General features: G+C 37.8%; 1 protein-coding gene across 1 annotated transcript in view; it reads left to right on the top strand.

The window, feature by feature from the left end:
* AKT3 (AKT serine/threonine kinase 3) overlaps window positions 1–22,331 on the top strand; it is a 152,878-nt gene that overhangs the window by 111,220 nt on the left and 19,327 nt on the right. Inside the window, exons 9-11 of the mRNA XM_036381402.2 lie at window positions 907–1,029; window positions 2,836–2,964; window positions 19,877–20,091. Coding sequence (XP_036237295.1) covers window positions 907–1,029; window positions 2,836–2,964; window positions 19,877–20,091 — 467 coding nt within the window. The remainder of the gene's footprint in view (window positions 1–906; window positions 1,030–2,835; window positions 2,965–19,876; window positions 20,092–22,331) is intronic.

The raw sequence follows: 22,331 nt of genomic DNA, 5'->3' as shown, positions 1-22,331 counted from the left end.
ATTCACTAATCTTTGCTTGAGGAATTACCCAAACTTGCTTTCAACAGTAATTAAAACTCACCACTTCAGAAAACATTTGAATTGAACAGCTAAAATATGCTTTTTTAGATGTTGTTCCAGGTTCTGAGCGTGATGTTTTATCCATTAAGATACTGACAACCTTACAGAGATTTTTCTTACACTTTTTCATTGCAGCTGAAATTACTGGCAATACATAATGACTATTATTTTTTGCTGAAAGACTTTAAAGTGCCTGCAAAGTGCTGTTACTTAAAAAGTACTAAAGAAGAGACAGAACACCCAAACCAATATTTACATTGTAGCAAAGAAATACACTAAATACATGGATTTGTTTTTATAAGCCCTCACCGTTGTTGATTTGCTTTTTCTAGTGACTACTACTTCTAGCATGTGAATATATGGTTTGTAAAATGCCAGTTCAGTCCAAGTCTATTGAAGAGCCAGACCTTTTTCAGTTCAAAGAAAAGTTACTAGAGCACTGAAAAACATGAGGCAGAACCAAAATCTGTACATTTTAGTGATATTTCTCAGTGGCTTAAAGCAACAATCTGAGGAAGTAGCAGAGGGAGAAGTACAGAATGATGCTCTTGCATACTTTTACTCTTTTTTTTTTTTTTCCTCTGGTAACTGAAGGTTAAATGAGTAGCAAGCAGAATGCCTTAAACAAGATTGGTATATTGATTAAAACGCTGATTTAACAGCTCGCTTTCTCCCTTTGGAAACCTGGAAAAGATAAGCCAGCTGCTGTCTAAGAGTGCTGAGTGTCCACTGAGAGTACACTATCTATCATCACAATATGGTGATGAGAGGTGTTTTATGTTTGTGTTAATTTCCCCCACTAAATCAGTAATTATTACAATCCTGTCCCTGCTGTTTACCCTGCAGCTGTTTTTCCATTTGTCGAGAGAGCGGGTGTTCTCAGAGGACCGCACACGCTTCTATGGTGCAGAAATTGTCTCTGCCCTGGACTATCTGCATTCTGGGAAGATTGTGTACCGTGATCTCAAGGTAAAAAAAGAAAGGGAAAAAAGTAATCAAATTTTTGTTTTTTGCAGAGGCTATGGGGACAAACACAAAGTAATTATAAAGTTGCACTATTCAGAGTTAATGGGGAAAAAATCTGTGTTCAGTTTTAAGTTCTGTGTGTGCTGGAGGAAGTTGTTTGATGTAGTAATCTCTAGATGGGTACATTCCCTCACTTTATTTTGATTATGAAATGAAGCAGGGTACTGTAGTGGCAACACTTGAAGGAGATTTAAACTTCTGATCCTCATCCTCCCTGCCCCTGCCCTGTTACTCATAACTTAACTTAGATTTCAGCACAAATCTCAAATACAATTCTCAATGTCCCGAAACAAGGGAAGTGGTGAATTGGGACGATGTGACTGGCTTCTTTTTATCTCAGCAACCAGGTGTTTCTGTATGCATTGGAAACATTTAAGAGGATTCAGAACACTTCAATAGAAAAAGAATTTATTTCAGCATTGATTTAAAAATTATTTTGTCTTCTGTGTCTTGGGAAAGTTTCCTGGTTTTGGAATGTAGTTTGGTTTAGATCTGCCAGCGTATACAGTTGCCAAGTACTCTGTTACACACTATGACCATGTTATATGGAAAAATAACCTCTGTTTTCAACAGGAACATTTTCTAACTTGTCTAAGAGGAACCTCTAAATTCCATGATGAGACAGTTTTATTTCTGTGACAAGCCTTTAATTTCATATACAGGAATTGTGCTTTCCTGTTGTATATGCAGAGTAGAGGAATTCATTAATGCAATCCTTTGTACAGAAACCCAGGAGAAGGAGGCAATGGTAGGCAAGTTCTGCTCAGGGAGGCAAACAGAAAAAAAAAATACTGGGCTACCTGTTTGTAGCAGAATCTGTTGTAATAATGTGAAATGCTGTGAAAATACAGAATTGACTGGTCAAGGAATGATAGGTGATAGTTTTTAATTTAAATTCTAAATAATAAAGAAAGAGGAGTTTGGCATCATTATTCTTCTATTTTTCATGTTGTCTACTTTGCATTTTCTTTGTAACATAGTTAGACTCAACACGAAATCTATACTTTTGATAATATTTCAGGCTTTATGCAGACTTAGAATGACAGGGCTATGATTGTTCTATGCTAGCATTTTCACTATATGCCTTATAATTAGTAAAAAACCAAACCATTTTCTGTTGAGAAAAGTTGCTCAGAATGTTTTCTTTGGTTTCAGTTCTATCTGTATTTTAAGTACAGCTAATTGAAACCTTTTTGGAAAGTGATAGTAGCCATTATTCTGATGCTTTCACATTTCAAAGCAAGGATCATATATTTAAAAAGCAGCGCAAAGCATAGGGAGGTATAAATTCACAATTTAAGAAGTGTCCTTTGCAAGTAGACAAGGAGGAATTTACCTCAGGGGTGTTTTTATCAGTAGCTGCCCTATCCCAAATTCTGTCTATTATTGAAAAGGTTCTGGAAGTTGGAGGTATTTTAAGGATTTATGGATACAGGCTGTTTCATGACAATATAGAAAGTAAAAGGTGTCTTGATCAGTGGCTGTCATGTTAGACCAAAGGAAACCTCTGAAGTCATTGACCTGGGATTTACTATTGTAAACTGTATTTAAGTATTAACTAATTGTGTAACTCCTGTGGCAGTAAACACTGTTACATGCTGTAATATGGTAGATGCTGTATTTTTTTAAATTACAAAATAATTACATTCTTTTGCAAGGAATAACTCTTTTTTTTTACAAAAATGATGTAATGCATCGATCTGTCCTGTTAAGAAATACTAAGGGAATATTTTTCTCCCCAACACACAGTTAGAAAATCTAATGTTGGATAAAGATGGACACATAAAAATTACAGATTTTGGACTTTGCAAAGAAGGAATCACAGATGCAGCAACTATGAAAACATTCTGTGGTACTCCAGAATACCTGGCACCTGAGGTATGATTTAGAATATTTTCTTATAATACTGTATAAAATGTTTCTTTTCCATTTAATTTTAGACTGACAGTCTGCCTGATTAATACTCTATAGCTTTTATTCAGAATGGAATGTGCTGCTATTCTTTGTGGTGGTTGTATATATATTGGTACTCTGCTTCTTAGTGTTTAAAAAGGCCTCTAACGTGCATTTTTCTTCTTATGTTTGCCTTTCTCTGTTAAAGTTTTTATCTTCCAATGATTTCTTCAAAAATAATCTTCCATCTGTCTGTCACTTGGAACATATGATCCTGCTTAACTGAGCTGTATAACTAGCATTTATATAGCCTCAGTGGAGGCGAGGGGGAATAGGAAGGTACTGAGTTGAGTTTGATGGGTTTTATCTGAATTCCCCGGCTGCAGGGAGAGGGAGTTGAAATTTTAGATATTTCTGCTAAAAGCAGTTGAGTGTGTCAACCCCAAAACTGGTGAGGTGGTCACTAAAACTGTCTGTTTCCTAGTATGTGAGCAGAAGTGGCATCCCAGAGTATGCCTCCCCATCTTTCCCATTAGCTGGCACTCAGAGTGCCGAGCATCACACTCCTTAGGAATTGATAAAAAGATGGACATGAAGACATTGCTTTGGTTCCCCTTGCAGGGACTTTGATTGGAGCTCTGGTTTGGCCCCTTGAGAGTCTGTTGTGGAAGCTCAAATTATCCAAATGATCTGCTCCAGTATTATTAGTGCTGCCAGCTCTGCCACTGCTGCCTGCTGAAAAAAGGCAAGGGGAGCACCACCAAGATTGTGTTTTGGCCCTGCCTGGCTTCAGTCAACAGTTCTGATTGTGCTGCTCAGAAATGTCACTCTGCCTCTCCTCAGGGGCTGCCAAATACAGCTCCAGTACCGATATGAAAGACAGCCTAATTTTTACTTAATGCTAAGGATTCTGTGGATGCTGAATTAGCCCTTATTTCCACTCTTGTCAGCATTCAAGATTTCTAATTGACATAGCGCACACCTCATACTGAGATAACCTTCTAGTCAGGGGAAAAGATTTTAAAAGGCCCTTCAGTTCTACTGTTTCGTTGAAGAAAGTTTTAAAGAGTTTTCAGGGGCATTTCCCACCTCTGGCAGCAACTCTGCACTACAATAAAAGTCTTGTTACTACATATTGCCTTTGAAGAATAACCTGCCTTAGTTTGAAGGGTGGAGGCTCTGATTAGATGTAGGTCTTTATTCTCTTACTTTCAGCAGCACTAAATCCTGAGTAGCAGCCACAAGCCCTGAGCCTGTTTCAACAATTCTGATTGCAATTAATTTTTTATTCTAAACTGTGAAATTCAGGAATGTCCAACAAACAGGTACACATCATCTTCTGGATAGTGCTATCTGGAAATTAAGATTTTAGGATGGCTAGGTATGTGGGTTTGAGTCTTTCTAAATCTCTCAAAGTCCCTTTCAGTTTGCAATCACAGAGGAAATTGAAACTTGCTAATACTTGGCTGTAAGTCAATATGATAGGTAGAGTTACTGAATCCATTTGGGATGATAGCAAGATATTTTGATATGTTCTTTCTCCAACAGTAAAGGAAACATCAGTATTTTTAGGAGCCACTAACTTTCTCTTCATACATCTGGTACTATCATCCTTGACTCATTTGAAAATGTGTTAGCTCTCTTTCATCAAACTTGGTTTTAGACACTCAGCACAAGTTACTTGATCCTGTTTGCTTTTCTATTCTCTAGCAGCCCCACTTCTCTGCTCTACCTCCCATTATGAGTGTTTCTGGAGACCTTCCCTGTAAAAATCTGTCTTGAAGGAAATTGATTCTTCATTAACCTTGGGAACAAGGGACCTCATTCCCTTTTCCCTGAGAGATAAAGGGTTTTGAGCAAGCAACTTAGACAGGTTACTGATGTGGCATGAGAAGACTCAACAATTTTGGGAGGATAGCTGCTCGCCTGAGACAATTGTATCTGTTTTTACCAGGGCAGCTGACTGATAAAGGGACCCTCAGGAACCTGGGTCCTCCAGTCTGTTTGTGGGCTTGCTTCAGAGAACCAATGCTCAAAAATCACTTCTCTTTGCAGTTCAGGCCACAGAAATAATTTTCAGGTGCCAAAGATTTACTACCTTGTGGCAAACTTCAGAGCATGAGAGCCTGATGTTACAACTGGACTTGAATCTTGTTACCACACTGAATTCCTGCCTGTCTATCCCAAGACAAATGGCAGCATATACTTATGTTTTGCCTGGTCATGGTAAGTTTAAAGGCAGCTTTAGAGGCAAGATACTAATTCTCCAATTATATGCAGAAATCTATTCATCATCTGCCCTTTTAATAATATCTTTGCATCCTTTTTTTTCATCTGTGTCAGCTGTGATGGATGCATCCCTTCTTCAGGTTTTCAGTTCAGTTTCCCATATACTTTCCAGCTGCTGATAGAGAACACTAGAACAGTGGGCAGTGTAACACACAGGGGCAGCCTGGGACTGCTGCCTACCACCCCAGGAGACAGCTGACCAGGAATATCGCACTGATGGGAATCTGTACCCAGCCTCAAAACAGACTTAATTTTCTTTTTGTAGTAATTGTGGTTTCATTTACAAACTTGGTTTTCCCAATGCCTTTTGCACCATTGTTTGAGGCATAGAGTCCTGCTCACTATTCCATCTTTTGCAAAATCTAGGTTGCAGATGCTTCCAACAGTAGGAGAGGGAAGCAGCTAAGACAGATGAAGGTGTATTTCCTCCTTGCATGACAGTCTTTCAGGTGAAGGTATCTTTGTGGATTGATACAGAGTTATTACCCAGGGCAATTTCAGAATTACTCTTGATCAGCAAATAAGCCTACCTGTTGCTGCATTTTCCTCACAGACCTTCTCTTGCTGAGATCCAAGTAGTCCTTCTGACCCTCTGTTTGAAAGGCTTTCATCTCACATTGATAGGGCCTGACCTCTCATATAGGACCTGACACTGACTGTATAGATAATTAGGAGATCCAGAAAAATGCCCCTGTCCATGCAGAGGTCAAATGGATGATGTGCCACAGAAAAAAACTGTAATGAACTTGCCAGGTTAGAGTCAATTTGTCTCTGTGGAGGTGGAATTCTGGACCATCACTGATTTATCATTCGTGGAACCCATATGGAAGTTAATGTGTACCTTCACCACACACTGAGCTCTTCAGGGTATGAAGGGCATCTGGCTAAGTGGTCCATAGTGCATCCCTGTCTCCTAGCCCTTCCCTGTTATCCAACACCAGTTTTCTATGGTCTAAGGAAAATTAAAATAGCATTGACTGTGTTCATCTTGCATCACTATGTGCTGAGCATAAAATACAGTCGGGATATGAACACATCCTCTAGGAAGAAAATACTTGCCACTGCCAAATAGCAGGGCTTATATTTGTTAACAGTACAGATGTACATTTGTCACACTTATTAAAGAATGAGCAAGTAACTTTTTGTTTGTGAAATTTTATAGTTTTTTGAGAATAATTTGGTTTTATAAGAGTGAAATTACCCTTATCATCATCTGCTGTAGAACTAACACAAGCCTAATTTTTTGTGTGTGCTTAAGTGTAGTGGTAATAATTAATAATTCCCTTGGCTGTAAGAATCTATGGCATTCCCCATTTGAAAAGTATAAAATATATTACAGCTTATCACTTAGCAGTTTCTCATGACAAAGAGACTCTTTCTTAAAAGTCTGTTTCCATTCTCATTCTTCAAAGTAAAGCTGTCACATTAGGGATCATTGTGATGTCAGGAAATTTTTGTAGATCCAATGAGAAAAAGATGAATTGTGATCTCATTTAGGTAACACAGATGAATGCTTGATTTTTTTTTTCCAAAAATGCTTCTTTTGCAGTTTTGGAGTGGCAAAGGCAAGACAGGACCACATGTCAGTATCACTTGCTTAAAAAAGAAAGAATAAAACTGAGGAAAGTACTTGTAAATATACCTGTGAATCTTTTATAAGCAGTTTGGATTTTGATAGTTTTCAGTTGACTGTCAAGGATTAGACCTGCTAATAAAGATACAGACTGCCTTCAATAGAACATTCAGGAAATGAAGCTACTTGGGCAGAGAAGTAAGATTTCTTGGGGGTCTGATCATTTCTAAGGATGTTTCCTTCGATGAGGTAACAGTTTATGGATTTCTGTATTTCAGTTCAAGTTCCTAGGACTAAGTGCACAGTTCTTGTTATAGGAGAGCAGTCAAATGTGGTACTAAGTTTTGGTGTCATGGGAGAGACAAGCTTTAAATACCAGAAATTACTTATTAAGTTTTAAGTCTTTCTAATAACAGAAGAGAAGTTGGTTTGACTCTGAACAAGTCTGTAAGGGACTTCATGGATGTCATTCAAATGACTCTTAAAAGGAGAGCATCTTGTAGATGATCAATGATGTGTAGGTTAATTCTAATAACAGGGAAAATGGAAGGATATCATTATGTATTATTGGCATAAAAATACAGATTAGGTGATGAATATATATAAAAATGGTTCATATGTACAGATTACATGGATGCATTCCTATAAGAACAGTTGCATTCTATTTAAAAAAGCAAACTATTTCTGTATAGTTTGTGCAGTTACAGTCACTCAAGGGTATGTGACAATGAACAAGAAAGGAGCAGATTCATAGCCTTTACCCCTAGACAGAAGATGTGCATGTCCTGTAACTAAAATAAGACCAGTGAGGATCAAGGAAATACTAAGATCAATTATACAATGCTTATTTGGCCAGTATTTTTCAGTGATTGTTCTTCTAAAAATGGGAGTGAGAGAGAGAGATCAATTATTTCCCTGAGTTTTATCTCAGAGGAGTGAAGGATAGAATTCTTATCAAGAGGCAGCTGCTGTCTATCCTCACACTGCACCTAATTTCTTACTTACAGCTGTTCCTCTTAGAAAGAATGTGGCTTTGAAATAATCTAGAACCTGGCTATCAAAGTTCAGTGACTGAATTTCAGCAAGGGAAAGTAGGCAAACCCAAACTTTTCCATGTTTTCAGGAATTGAAGTGAATTTCTAAGACTGTTGTGGTATATACAGATAACAAGAAGCTGACAATAGAGTCAGAAAAAGCATTTTGTCACTTGTGCAGCTAAACATTTATTTTTGTTCTTTTAACACTTGCTTGAATTGGATCAGGATATTTGCCAAAGGCAGTCTGATAATATTTTGGAGTGAGGCTGTGATGATCTACCACATAACTTGTCTGATATGAGATGAAACTAAGTGCTGTGTGTGTGGGCAGAGGGGGAACTACTGAAATGTGCTGAGACAGGCTGACAACAGGGATGGATGTGGCGGGTTTTGCAGGCATTATGACAAAGCATTGTTCTTAACAGGGATTTTAACGCAGATAGAAGTTGCAATGCCAGTATTAACGAAGAGCTCCTTGAAGTGCTGGGAGAGGCAGGAAGGCACTTGTTTGCAAACAGCTTGAGGAAAGCAGTCAGCACTGTGGGTAAATTGAGGCAGGCCAGTTGAGAGAGATCAGCCAAGGTGAGGATGTTAAAACTTCAGCTCACTCTACTACAGAGAAAATTATTTTGCATGGATAGTACAGCTGAAGCCTCTTTCCCCTCTTTTCCTTCTTTCCCTTTTTTTCTCTTTTTCTTCCTCTTCCCCCTTTGTCTCTTCTCTTATGTGGTAAAGAATTAGAGTACACTGAAGGAGGATAGTAAGGGAAGATAATAGGAGGGAAAGGAAATGACTGAAATGAATGTAACGATGTCACAGGTAGATTAGATCGATCAGAAAACACAGATTAGAGATTAGAATATTTTTCTTTTGGGGAAAAATGTGATTTTGGGCAGGAAAGAGTTTGGACTAAAGATGATTGTTACTTTATTTATCTTTTCTAAGTAGGAACTGATAAGGTGTGTTGCAGGGAGACACAAATGGCAGGAGGAATTAATGAACAACTTGAAACTGAAGAGAATCTTACTGAGGAGTTGTTTGGTTAGGACTATAGAGGAACTGAAAAACAGAATAATTTTGTCGTGACTTATGCGATTTCCTTTTAATCTCCTTGTCTGTCCAATTTCATTTGAATTTGAAAATAATTCAGGCATCAAAGTAATGTGCCTTTTGAAGTTCTATGCAACTTTTTATAAACAGTAGGTATCTGCCATTTTTTTCCACCTCTAGAACTAGTGGATGGAAAAGGGAGTTTGTGGAGATGGCATAAATTAAGGGAAGGCTGCTGTTAAGGTGTTGCATGGATATGGATTCACAAGGTTTTAAGACAGGTGTGAGCTTCTAAGACTTGGAGAAAAAGAGCTGGTGGAAAAGAAGTTTTCTGTTGAGCTCAATTTTCCATTGTGCTTTAGAGGGCAAGTTCTCACTCATATTTTGTTACCTCTGGTAAGCACTCATGGAAGATTGATTGTTAGGGTTTGTCTAGGGAAAGGGGCAGTTCTTGTTTTTATTGTGCTTCTTTTTATTTGTTTCACTTTCTTTAATGTTAACTCTTTGTTTAGAGGAGGGATAATGAGACACTCTACCAAATTGTCTGCATTGATAAAAACATACTGGTGTTCTGGTTCATATGGTTTTGCTGAAGACCTGATAGGCCTGTAGTGGTGCTACTCTAAAAAGATGGAAAAAATTTCTGTATGAAATTCTCATAAAGTGAGGTTAATGCATTTTTAGAGGACTGGAGGTAAGTTTGTTTCTCCAACTTTAGTCTTGTTTTGTTCTTTTCCTGTGAAAGCTGGTAAATGCACTGGGAAGTGCATTTACAAGTAGAAATGCTGTGCTATGGCCCAATAGGGTCCTGGAAAAAGACACCTCCAACATTCAGCTTTTGTGCCATGATGGCATTTTCCAATTACTCTTCACCTAAAGCTAGAAGCAGTATCTGCTGCACAGTTAAGGAATTGCATTGTATTTCTGTGCATTTCTACCCTTGGCTTAGTGTCTTTGCTTCTCCAGGCATTTTCTGTGAGATTTCTTACACCCTTGTAAATCTGAGAGTCCTTTATCCTTGTCCTGTGGTAGCTTGGAGAGAAGACTCAGGCTGTGCCTGTCCAGAAGTAGACTGCTTGCAGCATCTTATCCTGTGCCTCAGGCAACATTGTGCAGACAGACTCAGTCAAGAGGGATGTGTGAACTCGTGTGGATATATTTCTGGGTTTTGTTCCTCCCTTTCAATACAATCTTTTTAGTGCTGAGCTAATTATGTAGTCTCAGTTTTACTGTTGAGTTAGAGTACCTGATCAACTTTCCAACTGTAAAACAGTTTGAAAATCAAATGTAGCTTACATGCAAGACCCAACAAAATTAGAAGTGTTAAGTACGTTTTGGCAGTTCACTTTTATTATGCCCAGTCCTCAAATGTACCAGCAGACAATCATCTGAATGTTAGTTATTTTTCACATGCTTATGTGATCACACAAAAAGTACATGCTAAAAAGAAGCAGATGGTGACAGATGGGGAAGGTTGAATAAGGTGGTTTTGGAAACCTAGAAAAATGCACTTCTGTAATAGTGTAAAAATAAAAATTCTTTGATCGCCAAGTTAGAATGAACAAAATTGAGAGCCCTCCCCACCACCCCCCCAAGAAAAAAACTCAATCCAAAACTTTACTGATAAAAAGAAATGGAACTTGTGAGTGTTCAATATATATTTAGCAAAGTATGTTGTATAGTGTTGTTTTGTCCAAGGATAGAACATTAATTTTTATCAGCCAGAGACTTAGAAAGGTGGTAGTTTTATTCTTTCTTTCTTTTAAAATGATGAATTCAAATCAATTGTGTTCCATGCTCAAAGAATGCTGTCAAAAAGGTCATTTTTTATAATAATACATTGGCAGTGTTGCAGGTTATGATAATATTTTTCTTCTGATGTCACAAAAAGCTTTTAACCCTCTTATTGTAATCATAAATAAATTGCATGTGTAATGAGAGTATCTGTAGGACCAGAGCTGATTTGTAACAGGCAGCATTACCTCTTTCTCATACAAGCAAATGTAAAGCTAAGTAAATAGAGAAGGTCTAATCAACAACAAAAGAATCATCTTTTGTGTGGACCCCATCTAAGGATGTGCCTTACTATGAGGGTTCAAGGTTTGCTTATTCATTTGCATTAATTTAATGAAATCTCAACATTTGTATCTATTGAGTTATATAAAAAAATAAAGTTTCTTTTAAAAAAATTCAATTATGAAATTTATTTTATTCAATAAAATAATAAAGTCTCTAACCTGATGAATATTAATTGCCAAGTCTTCTACCAACACTGATGAAATTATTTTTTGTTTTTGTATTTCAGTAGGTGTTTGTCTTAACTTACAGCATGAGGTGTTACTGTTTCCTGGTGAGGCAGAATGCTCTGCTTAAAAACCAAAAAGCCTCAACTTCTAATAACCTGTTCTGATATTCTTGAAAGTTAGTTTGCTCAGTACCTGAACAGTGTAGTTATGCTGTTGTGTTTTGCTTAACTGATTTTTCTTTTGGCTTCAGAAGGATAGTTGAAATTTATTTTCTCTATGTTTACCTAGATGCTTCATGCATAATCTGATTCTTAGCAGAGGCACAATAGAATTTATTTTACCTGTGGAAGAGTTGTTTAGTGTTGGCTTGTGCTCTTGAACAGCTGTCTGTTGTATATTTGGCAACATTTTGTTTCTGGGTGAGGACCAGTGAAGGGGGGAGAGGAGGAATAGCAGCTATGCTTGAAAATATTTTCCCTTCTGATTTATGGGAGGTTCACAATAAGGAATTTTCTCTTTACACTAGAGTTCCAAGCCTCAGATTATTTTTTTACATTGTGAGGAAATGAAAATGCAAGAAGTTGTTTTACCTTGAAGTGCTCGCATCTCATGAAAATTCAAATTTGGTCTTTTTTTTCGGTTTGGTTATCGCTTATCATGTTTTAGTGTCCCACATTCTGTCATCTTACGATCCTAAGTCATCAAAAATGCTGGTGACTTGAATTTCAGCACTTTTGTCAGCTTGGTATTGCCAGTGGGCCCTTGAGATGGAAATGATGAAAGGTAGACAAGGCAGGGTATCCAGAGCAGAACATCATTTATTGGCAATAACTGTTACCAGGATCAAAAACCTGGGGAGCATTTAGATGAGAGTAGGAAAGCATGGCTTTGTTACACAGACAGAAGAATTGCTGCAGCATCAGATAAATTAGCACAAAAATTAGACTTTCTCCTGGAAGCAGTTAACCAACAATGTAATAAGAATTTGTGTTTTCATGCTACCTGGGTAATCTCACCAGTCACAAAAATCAGTTGTCCACATGCAGTATCAGACTTCTCAAGGGAAAAGATGTAAAAATATGCAAAAATAATGAGACAAACAGAATACTAGGAAAGAAGTTAGCTCAACACTGCCTGTAAACAAACTTTTGTATTCAAACCAGAACTTTAAGCAGAGAGCAATTTTCTAATAAAATACATTTTTTGGTAAAAAAAAAGCAAAGACTGTCTCAATAACATTGCTTAAAAATTTTTCATTAATTTTCATGTAATCAATAGAAACCTTATTTCCATCTCAGCAAAAGCCTTTAGTTTTTCTGAGAGTAAAGAGGCATAAACAAAAGCTGAGCAAGTGCCTTTTAACATCAGTAAATTTTCAAAGTAATTTCAGCAAGAAAGAGCAACTAGAAAGACATATCACAGTATTATCATTCTTTATTACTTCTTACATGTCTTGCATCTTATGGCAGTGTATGTTTTAGAGACTATTGCTAGTGCAGTGATAATTAATACAGATATGAGCAGGTCTGCAGATTTTCCTCTAATGGTGGAGTGGGTAGAGTTGTGAGAGACGAGTGCCATCTTTTTGTAGGCTGAAATAATATTTTCCTTTTATTTCCTGGCCTCCTATGAAAGGTTTGTTTTGAGGGGACTTTTTAGTGTGATGTGGTTGTTTTCTTGGCTTTTTTTTTTCCCTAGTGTTACCATTGGTTTCTTACAGCCCTTGTTAGAATACTCCTTTTCATGTGCAGTAACTTAACTACTTTTTTCTTTTATTTTCTTATTTTCTAATTTTGAATTCTACTGAAATCTGTCTCTTCTAGGAGGTTAAGTGCATTAATTAGTATTGCATGCTCTTTACCCTAGGAAGCTTTGCTTAATTCACATTTATACCAGAATATACTACTTCTGATACAGCATGTGTGCCAGCAAACAAAATTCAGTTTGCTGTGTCTTTTTTAGGGGTACATAAGAAAAAGCGAGGTGAGATGGGCAAAATCTCAAATAAAGTGTAAGAGGAAGATAGTTTACATTTGGGCCAGAAGTAAAAAAAAGTGCAAACTAGATACAAAATGGAGAAAAACTACCTGCAAAAATTAGAACATTGAAAAATCTTAGCTATTTCCCAGGGTATCTATAACCTTGACATTTTGTCTTTTCAGTTGTGTATAACAAAAGGAGTAAACATTCATTTAAGTGTTTTTTTCACTATTGATGCAGCAACACTTCACTTTTCATACTAAGATACAGTTAGAGTAACTGAATTGTGTAATTTTTGGTGAACAAACCCTTCTGCAGGATGCATTTTCATATATCTGGGTAAAAGTCTGTGTCTATAAAGACGTGTACATTACCTTTGTTTGTTAGTCTTAGATTGTAAACTTTCTCATTGTTGTAGTTGTTACCACAATTGATAGAAAGTTCTAGCAAATGGACTTTCTAACTTCTGTTGAAGAATACGTGGGTGAGTATTTGTTAACAGACCAACAACTATAGCAATAAAAATGTGTGAAGGGTTACCAGGAATGCTTAGGGAACATAAACTCCACCTGAACTGTAAGGTTAATTGAAAACACTTTTCCCCCCTTAAATTAACAGTACATTGGTGTATCAAAGTTCTCAGTTTTCTTTCACAACATAGGTGAAGACAGTTTGTTTAGATGTTTAAATATTTTCCCATCTGTTCTGTCAAAATTATTGATTGAGCAACAAGTTACTTCTAATGTCTATCTAAAGGTCTATATCTAATAGATTAGGAGAAACATTAATAGGTCAAAAATGTAATGGCTTTTCCAGTAAGTTGCCTTGATTACCTAGCTCAAAGTATGAGTCCAATATTTTGATATTGTTCTTCTAGAGATAAAACCCAATGCAGACAACCCTTTGTATAGGATTGACAATGAATTTTACAAAGGCTTTCATGCTCAAGGTGACTGCAAACACACTGTCTGTGTTTGCAGAGTCCAGAAGTTACAGCAACTAATTACCATTTAGAGGTGTGTGGGAAATACAGCTCTGGATGGTGTGAATTTCTTCTGTACAGCCAAAAATCTTCCAGACGCTGCTCATCAGGGATGCTGTATTTCAAGAAAATGCAATAAAGACAGGATTAAGGGATTTTCTACATTGAGCTCAGTTTGTCTGAAGTAGTCACACCTCACTCAGTGTTCTGTGATTAGTAAAGTATAGGAGAATTCTAGTTTCCACCTAGGTCAAGTGGAAGTACACCTGTTATACTGCTGGCTCACCTTCCAAAAAATTTATTTTCACAGAAACTTGTAAAAGCATTGTGTATGTATTAACTTCTCTTTGACATTCAGTTGTCTGCTTCCTATATCTCTGCCCCAAGCCCTTGTAAATAGGAGTTTGCAGATGTGTCTCAAGCTGTTGCTTCAAAAAAACCTTTCACCTCTTAGCTACTGAAGCAATAAAGATAATAAAAGATATATTTTCACTGGTTTTCACCATAAAATTAAATGGACATCAAATTCTGTGGACTCTGTGTTAGAGAGTCCACTCTTAAAGGAGTGAGATGCATAAAGCAAAGGACCTGGAGATGTGTTGACTAATAAACCTAAAGATTAAAATCTACAGCCACTGGTGAAATAAAGGAAGAAGTAATTTCTGTGACTTTTGTTTTCTGGGAAAGAGAAAACTTCCAGTGGTAGTAACAATCTTTTTTTCAAGTACAAGACAGTGTGCTTCTCAGCATTGGGGTACGATAGATAAGGTAGTGCATTTTTTGGGCAATAAATGTAAATACACGAGTATTTTTCTTCATTGATCTGTAATTACTTGCCAAAAAAAAAAAGAATTATTATGTGTAAGGGGAAAACATTATTGAATTATCGTGATCTTAACAGTCCTGCATATGTTTGTGTTGTCTTAATCATCACAAAGGCAAAGGTTGGTCTGTGAACTGAACTGTTCATTTTGTACATAGGGCTTTACAGGCTGCTCTGTGTACAAAGCACTGTCCCATTTTATACTTGGTCACTGCCAGAGATACTCTCCAGAAACCCCAAGGTGTGCAGGGACAGTGGAATCACTACAGAATACTTTGTTTTGCCTTGTTTACTGCTATCTCAGTAAATTGAAAAAAATTTAAATTTGAATTGTGGCGTTTCTAGCACCATACAAATGAAAATTTTAAGGTGAATAAATAGCTCTCCCTTAGCTGAAGCTCTAATGTTGTCCAAAGCCTCTAAAAGATCCATAAAAGCACTTAAGTACCTGCAAATGCCTGGCAGCTGATGCCTGGCTAATGTTTCTTGCTTGTTAGAAAGTGTGTGTATTACTTAACCTTTTGCATATTTATATAAGAAGAGAAAATACAAACTTCAGTGGCACCTCTGCAGCTGTTTTTAAAAAGCACCTGTATGAACCCAGGCTGTGTCCTTGCTCTGCAGGTGTAGGTGTGAGAGAGAGGAGCTACAATGCCTGTAAAACTGTACTGCTTTCAGTGCAGCAATGAGTTTGTGCCCTCTTTGGAACCCTGTTATACTGCTGGAGGGCTTCAGAGAAATGCAGGTTGGGAAGAGAAGCAGGGCCTCAATCTTCACCCTAAGTGAGCACAGCTGTTACAGCTGTCTGTGTGTGCAGGGAAAACTGGCAGAGGCTCTGTAACTTCTGTGCCAGTGTAACTTTGGGGTACAGATTGGCAAGCATTTCTTTCTGCAGCAATGCCACACCTGATGCTGCCCATGTTCTCACTTGTGCTACTGCAACTGTTCACATGGTAATTGAGTGGCTTAGGGCAGAAAACTTGATTCAGTTGAAAAATAATCTAGGGTGAAACCTTTTCCCCATTTATTTTCTAATGTCTGATGTAGTGTGTTGCATAGTTTTGACAAGGTAAGGGAAGCTGTGGTGAGAGAAGAGAAACAAGAGCCTGGATTAGGCTGGCACTGCCTCTGAAAGAGCCAGTTGTTGAACTAGAGCTCTGAAAACAACTGGAGTAAGATTTCCCCAAGTTGTAAAAATGATGGCAATTTTTTATTTCCCATGATCTGTGGTATCATCCAGACTGAACTGCAGTCAGTCCACCTGCTTTGCTCAGTGATGGGAAGTCACCTGGGAACAGTGATTATGTCAGGAGTGGATGACTGTAAATGTTATCCACACACTGATGTCACATTGTGCTGGAGCTCTTGTCTCCTAAGACCTCTCCTAGATCTTGGCTTGGATTTTGGCACCCCATGTATGTGAGGAGGATGAAGGAAGGGAAATCATAAATTCGAATGATCTGATTATTTAAACAAATTTTGTGGAAGAAAACAGAGTCCATCTTTTCTGTGTGGAAACACACCTGACTTGAGTATGTAGTCAGTGTAGGTGCTCTTTCTGAGCTCGTGAGTTCTGTGTGACCCTTGTGTTGTACTGCCAGGAAATATCAATTGCTTTACAGCAGGTACAGAGTGGTTGACCCTGTGCCCTCTACAATGATTTTGGTGGGCCTGCTGCCTGTCCTGCTGTGACCATGAAGGGATTTGGTTGTTAGTGCAGGGCATTTGCTTAAAGATAGGTTTGAGGGTCCTTATAGCAAGGGACAAGCATTGGCTAGTGGTGGAGGCAGCTCTTAAGGGCAGCACACAGAGTCCAAGATCAAATTGTCCATGGTGTCTGTGTCTGGCTAGGTGCTTAGCCTGGTACCCCATATATACAAGATATCCCACAGCTACTGGAGAGACAGCAGGATCACTCCTCACAACCAAAGGAGACTTTTCTAAAAGCAGGATCTACTTCATGGTGGGCAAAAGATTGACTTGTTTGTAGGTACAAAGACTGCAGCTACATGTTATGTTCATTTTAGCACTGAGTTGAAACTTTCTTGACCTATGTTCAGTGTGATTGAAACCAAATCCCTCAAATCCAAGAACTGTTTGGAAAGGATTCTGTAATGCTAGGGCAGTGTGGACAGACATGTTCTCATGCCTGCCCTAACATTTGCTTGTAGGAGCTGCTGGACTCCAGCACTTCACTTATTTTGATTTGATACAGTCTACAAAACCTGTTTCTAAACACCATGAAGATTAGAAATTTCTTAAGGGAAATAATTGTGCATCTTCCTTGTGAATGCATTATGCACAATTTTATTACATTTATATTAAAATTAGTTGAGATGTATTTTGCTTTATTTACACTATTTTCAGGCTGTTTTGCTTTTGCCTAAATGAAACCATTTTGATGCTCTTGCTTGTCTGGCTGGCTGTAAACCAGGTATTTAAACAAAAATAAAGAGTTGCCAGTTTTGCCAGCTGGGGATGAGAACCCGGCTGGTGATATGTGGGTTTGGGAGGCAGTTAATCCAGCTTTTATGCTTTTTTATGATTTTATGTAAAAAGAGGTTAAAAATCACATTTGGCTCTTTCTTTGTACCACTGCTTTGTTGCTGTTGTGGGAATGCAGCAAAAGGTTGTTCATACTTTTTATTATTATTAGGTAAAGTCCTGCATAAATTACGTAAAGCTGCAAATACAATTTGCTCAAGCTATTGGCCATGTGATTTGCCTTGTTCAGAGAATACTATGTTTTATTTTCCTGTTGTCTTCTTTTATAAACCACACATGCAAACCACACCTCAGCTTACTCATGAAAAGAATCTACCACTGTCTCACAATTTTATGTGTTTTGCTAGCTTCCAAAGAAAAGACTAACTGTAGAGATGAGAAAAACAGTAACAGTGCTAATAGCTATAGCAGAAAAATATATAATGCTTTTATTCTGTGGCAGAAGAAGTGGTGATTTAAAGACAAGAGTCACAGATTTTATATACAGTTTTTCGGCAAATAGCTTGCAATATGCTCCAACTCATAAAACATTTAATTAATTTTAAAATGCAAGAGTTATTTTAGTTAGTTTTGTCATATGTACTTATTCAGATAATTTGTTGTATTTTACACTTTCCAAAATTTCACTTTCTATTTGGAAATATCAATGATGTAATGAGTCTGTTTGTTTTGGCACAGTTGTAAATCATATGTGTTAATGTGTTAATATTTATGATTTTTTAATCTTATATACACAAGAAGGATTTTTAATATACTTCTTTTCCTCATGTTTCTGCTGCTAATCCTTAAGAACAGTGAAAAGTAGCAGTATGAATGCATTAATTACTGTGTGATTTCCAAACATTTTCCAAAATTGCCATAGTGGATGAGACTGCATGTTGCTTCTGCTGACAGCCATCCCAGATACTTGAGAGCAGGCTTGGGTTTACTGGGGGAGCAAGAGGAGAGGCGCCTAAATGAGCTCAACGCCCCTCTATTACACATTTTAGACAACTGCAAGATAATCTACTTATGGATAAAATCATTTCTGATCTTGTAGAGGTTGCCTTATTCTTTAAAGACTGAAAGATTTACTTTCACTACCAAGTATCTAAATTACTGTTTCTGTATGTCTGCTTACAGCTTGAATCTGGAGGAGCTCTTTGTGATGGTGATTTCATGTGTCTGTGTGTTGTAAAAAGTATCTTGTTTTCTGGGGATTGATTTGTTGTTGGTTTGTTCTTTTTTATAAAATCAGTCATAGGGTGCTGCCTTTCAGAATTAGCCTTCTGTGATACAGTAACAATTCTCTATAAAGAATTATTTACATTCTTTACAAAGGCACTTCTACTCTATTAATTGCATTTCTTTGATTTTTCTGTTTGTTATTGTTTTAAGGTCTTTTGTTTCTTGTTTTAAAGTTTTTTGATAGCTCTTCTGCAGCAAATATTGGCTATTTGACACACACAGTCGTAATGCTGTTTTAAGATTTCTTGACTTCTGTTTCGTCTTTTTTGTATGAAGAGGCATGATCTACTAGAAATTTATAGAAATTGGAATGATATATTCAGTAACCTTCAATTTCCTTATTGCTTATAATTTCTATGGCTGAATGCTGCTGTTATGTTGTCTCCATGTCTGCAGTTTAATATGAAGGTGCATTAAGGTCAAGACACACTGCTTAAATTTCTTATTCCAGTTCTCTGGCACTGCTGGGAGAAGGGCTGTGGAATAAGTTATTTTTGGGTACATGACATTGTTGACATTATGTTAACAAATTGCATAAACTTGACCAGCTTCTGTGTTTATATGATACCCTATAAGCATTGTTTTGTAATAAACACTACTGTATAAACACTGCTGTGGTTTCTTGCATTGGTTCAGCTGTTAGGACTATTTAATGGAATGAAATGAAGCTGGCAGGAGAAAGGCAATGAGGACTCTAAACAAAGATCATAAAGAAACTAAACTCATCTTGATAAGATTAAGGTGGTTCTAAATTGGAGACTTTAGACAGGTGGGGTAAAAGAGAGGGAATTGACTGAGCAAGCAGATGCTTAACACTTCTAACTGAGGCACTAGTGCCCAGGTAGTACCTGTAGACAGTGTCTCTTCCTAAAGCTGAGGACGATATAAATGGCCTGGTAGAGGACATAGGAAAGGGTAAAAAAAGAAGTCATGATTGTTTGGAGCAGGTAATTGTCAAATTTTAATTTTGCTTTTAGCAGTGCAGTGCCTGGCAAGCCTGGAATTTCAGTGAGCTCAGGTGTGTGAGTCAGTGCTGCAGTTTTGAGTCAGGTTCTGAGAGTCCTTTAAGCATACTCTGGAAATAAAGTCTCAGAAACACATTCATATAGAGGTGCATCAAACAGACTGAAATGATGGTGTATGAAAGAGTTTATGTCTTAAAGATGCTTTTGGTTTCTATCTCAGGTGTTAGAAGATAATGACTATGGCCGTGCAGTGGACTGGTGGGGATTAGGAGTTGTCATGTATGAGATGATGTGTGGGAGATTACCCTTCTACAACCAAGATCATGAGAAACTATTTGAACTGATATTAATGGAGGACATAAAATTTCCTCGAACTCTATCTGCAGATGCAAAATCGTTATTATCAGGTCTACTGATAAAGGATCCAAATAAACGGTAAGTGAAAATAATTGGCTACACAGGCATAATAAATGCTCTAATTGTGCTGGGTAATGTAAAAATGGGTCTGTGGTGCCTGGTCTTCCTGGCTGAATGAGCTGTCAGTCACAGGACAGGGTTGTACACAGCCCTACAGTTTCAGATTTCCATTTTTTCAGTCCAGAAGTAATTTACAACATGAATTTAACCAGCAAAAGGAAGAAAAGCTTGTGGAAGACAAACTTTTTAAATCATTCACAGCAAACACAGGGATCTCTTCAGGTTAAGAGTGCGCACTGGAACAAAGGGAAAGATCTCAATTGTTTTTCCCAGTATAACTTAACCCTGAGTTCACCGCAGTTTCTCATGGAGACTGTAGCACTTGTTCCTGGTGATGGTGATGGCAGGAGAGGTGCATAGGCAGCCACAGCTACATTTATTAGGGCACATAAATAAATCACATGTTAGACCATTAAACAAGTAATTTGTTAAAGAATACAACTGGAATGAAATTTAAAGGAGCAGTTTGAAAGCAAGTGTCACCCAGCTGCTGTCTGTGCCCTGCCTGTGGTGGGCTTTTCCCTCTGGAATAGTTGCTCAGGAGAGCCATTTTCCAGTGGGTCCAGTGCTGGACCAGCAGTGTCCAGTCTTCCGTGGCTCCAAAATCTCTGACTTTGTAAATCAGTGGGATTTGTCTGTAGGTATCTTTTTCCTCCCCAATATCTTTGTTATTCTTGTGAGGCTCTTGGCATGTTTTTGGGGCAGCAGATTTTGTCTGCCTGTTCCCTAGTCCTCCTTCAGCTGCTGCTTGTTCTCAAGAAGTTTTGAGTCGTGGGCATTGCCTGCAGGCACTCAGGGCAGGACTGGTTTCTCCAAGGGATTTGCCAGGATGCAGCCAAGTGCAGCAGGCAGGACAGAAGAAGTGGTCAGCTTGTCTGCTCCAGCTCAACTTATCTGTGCAGGAATAGCAAACTGTGACCAGCCAGCCACATACAGGCAGAGTAGAGTAAAACTGTGTTTCTGTAGCAACTCCTAATGCTTTTGAACCTCCTAACAATCTGACCCATCAAATATATTAACCTTTAGAATTGGAAAGATGCTTCCTTGTAAATTATCTTTGCAGACAGTAGTGTTTATTACAGACTTATATTTAGAAGCTTATTTATATTCAAGTTCTTGTGCTAGTTAATGCTAAATAGGGAGGAATGGAGATTAACACAACTCAGCCTTTTTGTGAGCAGCTAGAAGATATTGAGAGAAGTCTGGGGAATGAAGGCTAGCTCCCATGTTTTGCCAAGATGTAGAGAATTTTACAATGAGTAGTTGAGAAACAAGGAGGAATACAGCTTGAAAATTAGAATAACTTGACACTCAGTTATTGCAAGACTGACGTAGTAGTCCAGAATATTTTTGAAATTTGGCAGCAGGGTAATACCAAAACAGACTTTTTTCTTGGTTGTGGAAATTATTCCTCTGTACAATAAATGCTTTAGAAATGAATTTATCTTACTTAAATGCTTGCCTTTAGAATTTGTCTTTATATCTTTAGCAGTTCTTTTTAATGAAACACACACCGTTTTTGTCACTCTTCTTGTTAACATTTAGCACGTATGGTCTGCTTATTTAGTTAGGAGGAGCTTTTTTTCTGCTGCATCTTCCTTCTGTTAGGGCAGTAGGATCCCAAGTCTCAGGGAGAAGTTAGATGAGAGCTGAGCAGTCCTGAAGTCAGTGTGCTGTTGAGAAAGACAGAGGTTCCCATCCTTGGATGTGGGGTTATTTCTCAACCAACAACAGCAGCTCAAGAGAGCTCACTCAGCTTGTCGAGTCAAAGTGGGCTTGCTAATGCAACAAGAAATGGCCAGTTCTCTCTTCTATTCTCATGTCAGGGTTAGTTTTTCTCTAGGTTAGGGAGCTGATTCTGCTCACAGTCATCAAGTGGGAATGATGCTGTAGATGCAAGTGAGAGAAGAGAGGTATGGGCCAGACACTCCTCTCTTGGCAGCAGTGACCCCTTCTGTGAGCTCAAACCACCTTGGGCAAGTTCACCCAAAGTAGGTGAAATTCACCTCCTAAGATGATTCACCAGACAGAGTCTGGCTTTGGCAAGCTATGAGCCACAGTGAGTAGTGTGGTTATTTACAATGGCCTTTAAATAACCTTCTCAGCAGGCCTACAATTTATTAATTTATACTAATTGACTCAGATTGAGACTATTTTATGGTAATTGGTTAATTGTTACAGCACCCAGATGCAACAGC

Source organism: Molothrus ater, chromosome 3 (genome assembly GCF_012460135.2).
Source record: "Molothrus ater isolate BHLD 08-10-18 breed brown headed cowbird chromosome 3, BPBGC_Mater_1.1, whole genome shotgun sequence".
Taxonomy (NCBI): domain Eukaryota; kingdom Metazoa; phylum Chordata; class Aves; order Passeriformes; family Icteridae; genus Molothrus; species Molothrus ater.
Note: the sequence above shows the minus strand (reverse complement) of the source record. Positions and strands in the feature narration are given on the sequence as shown.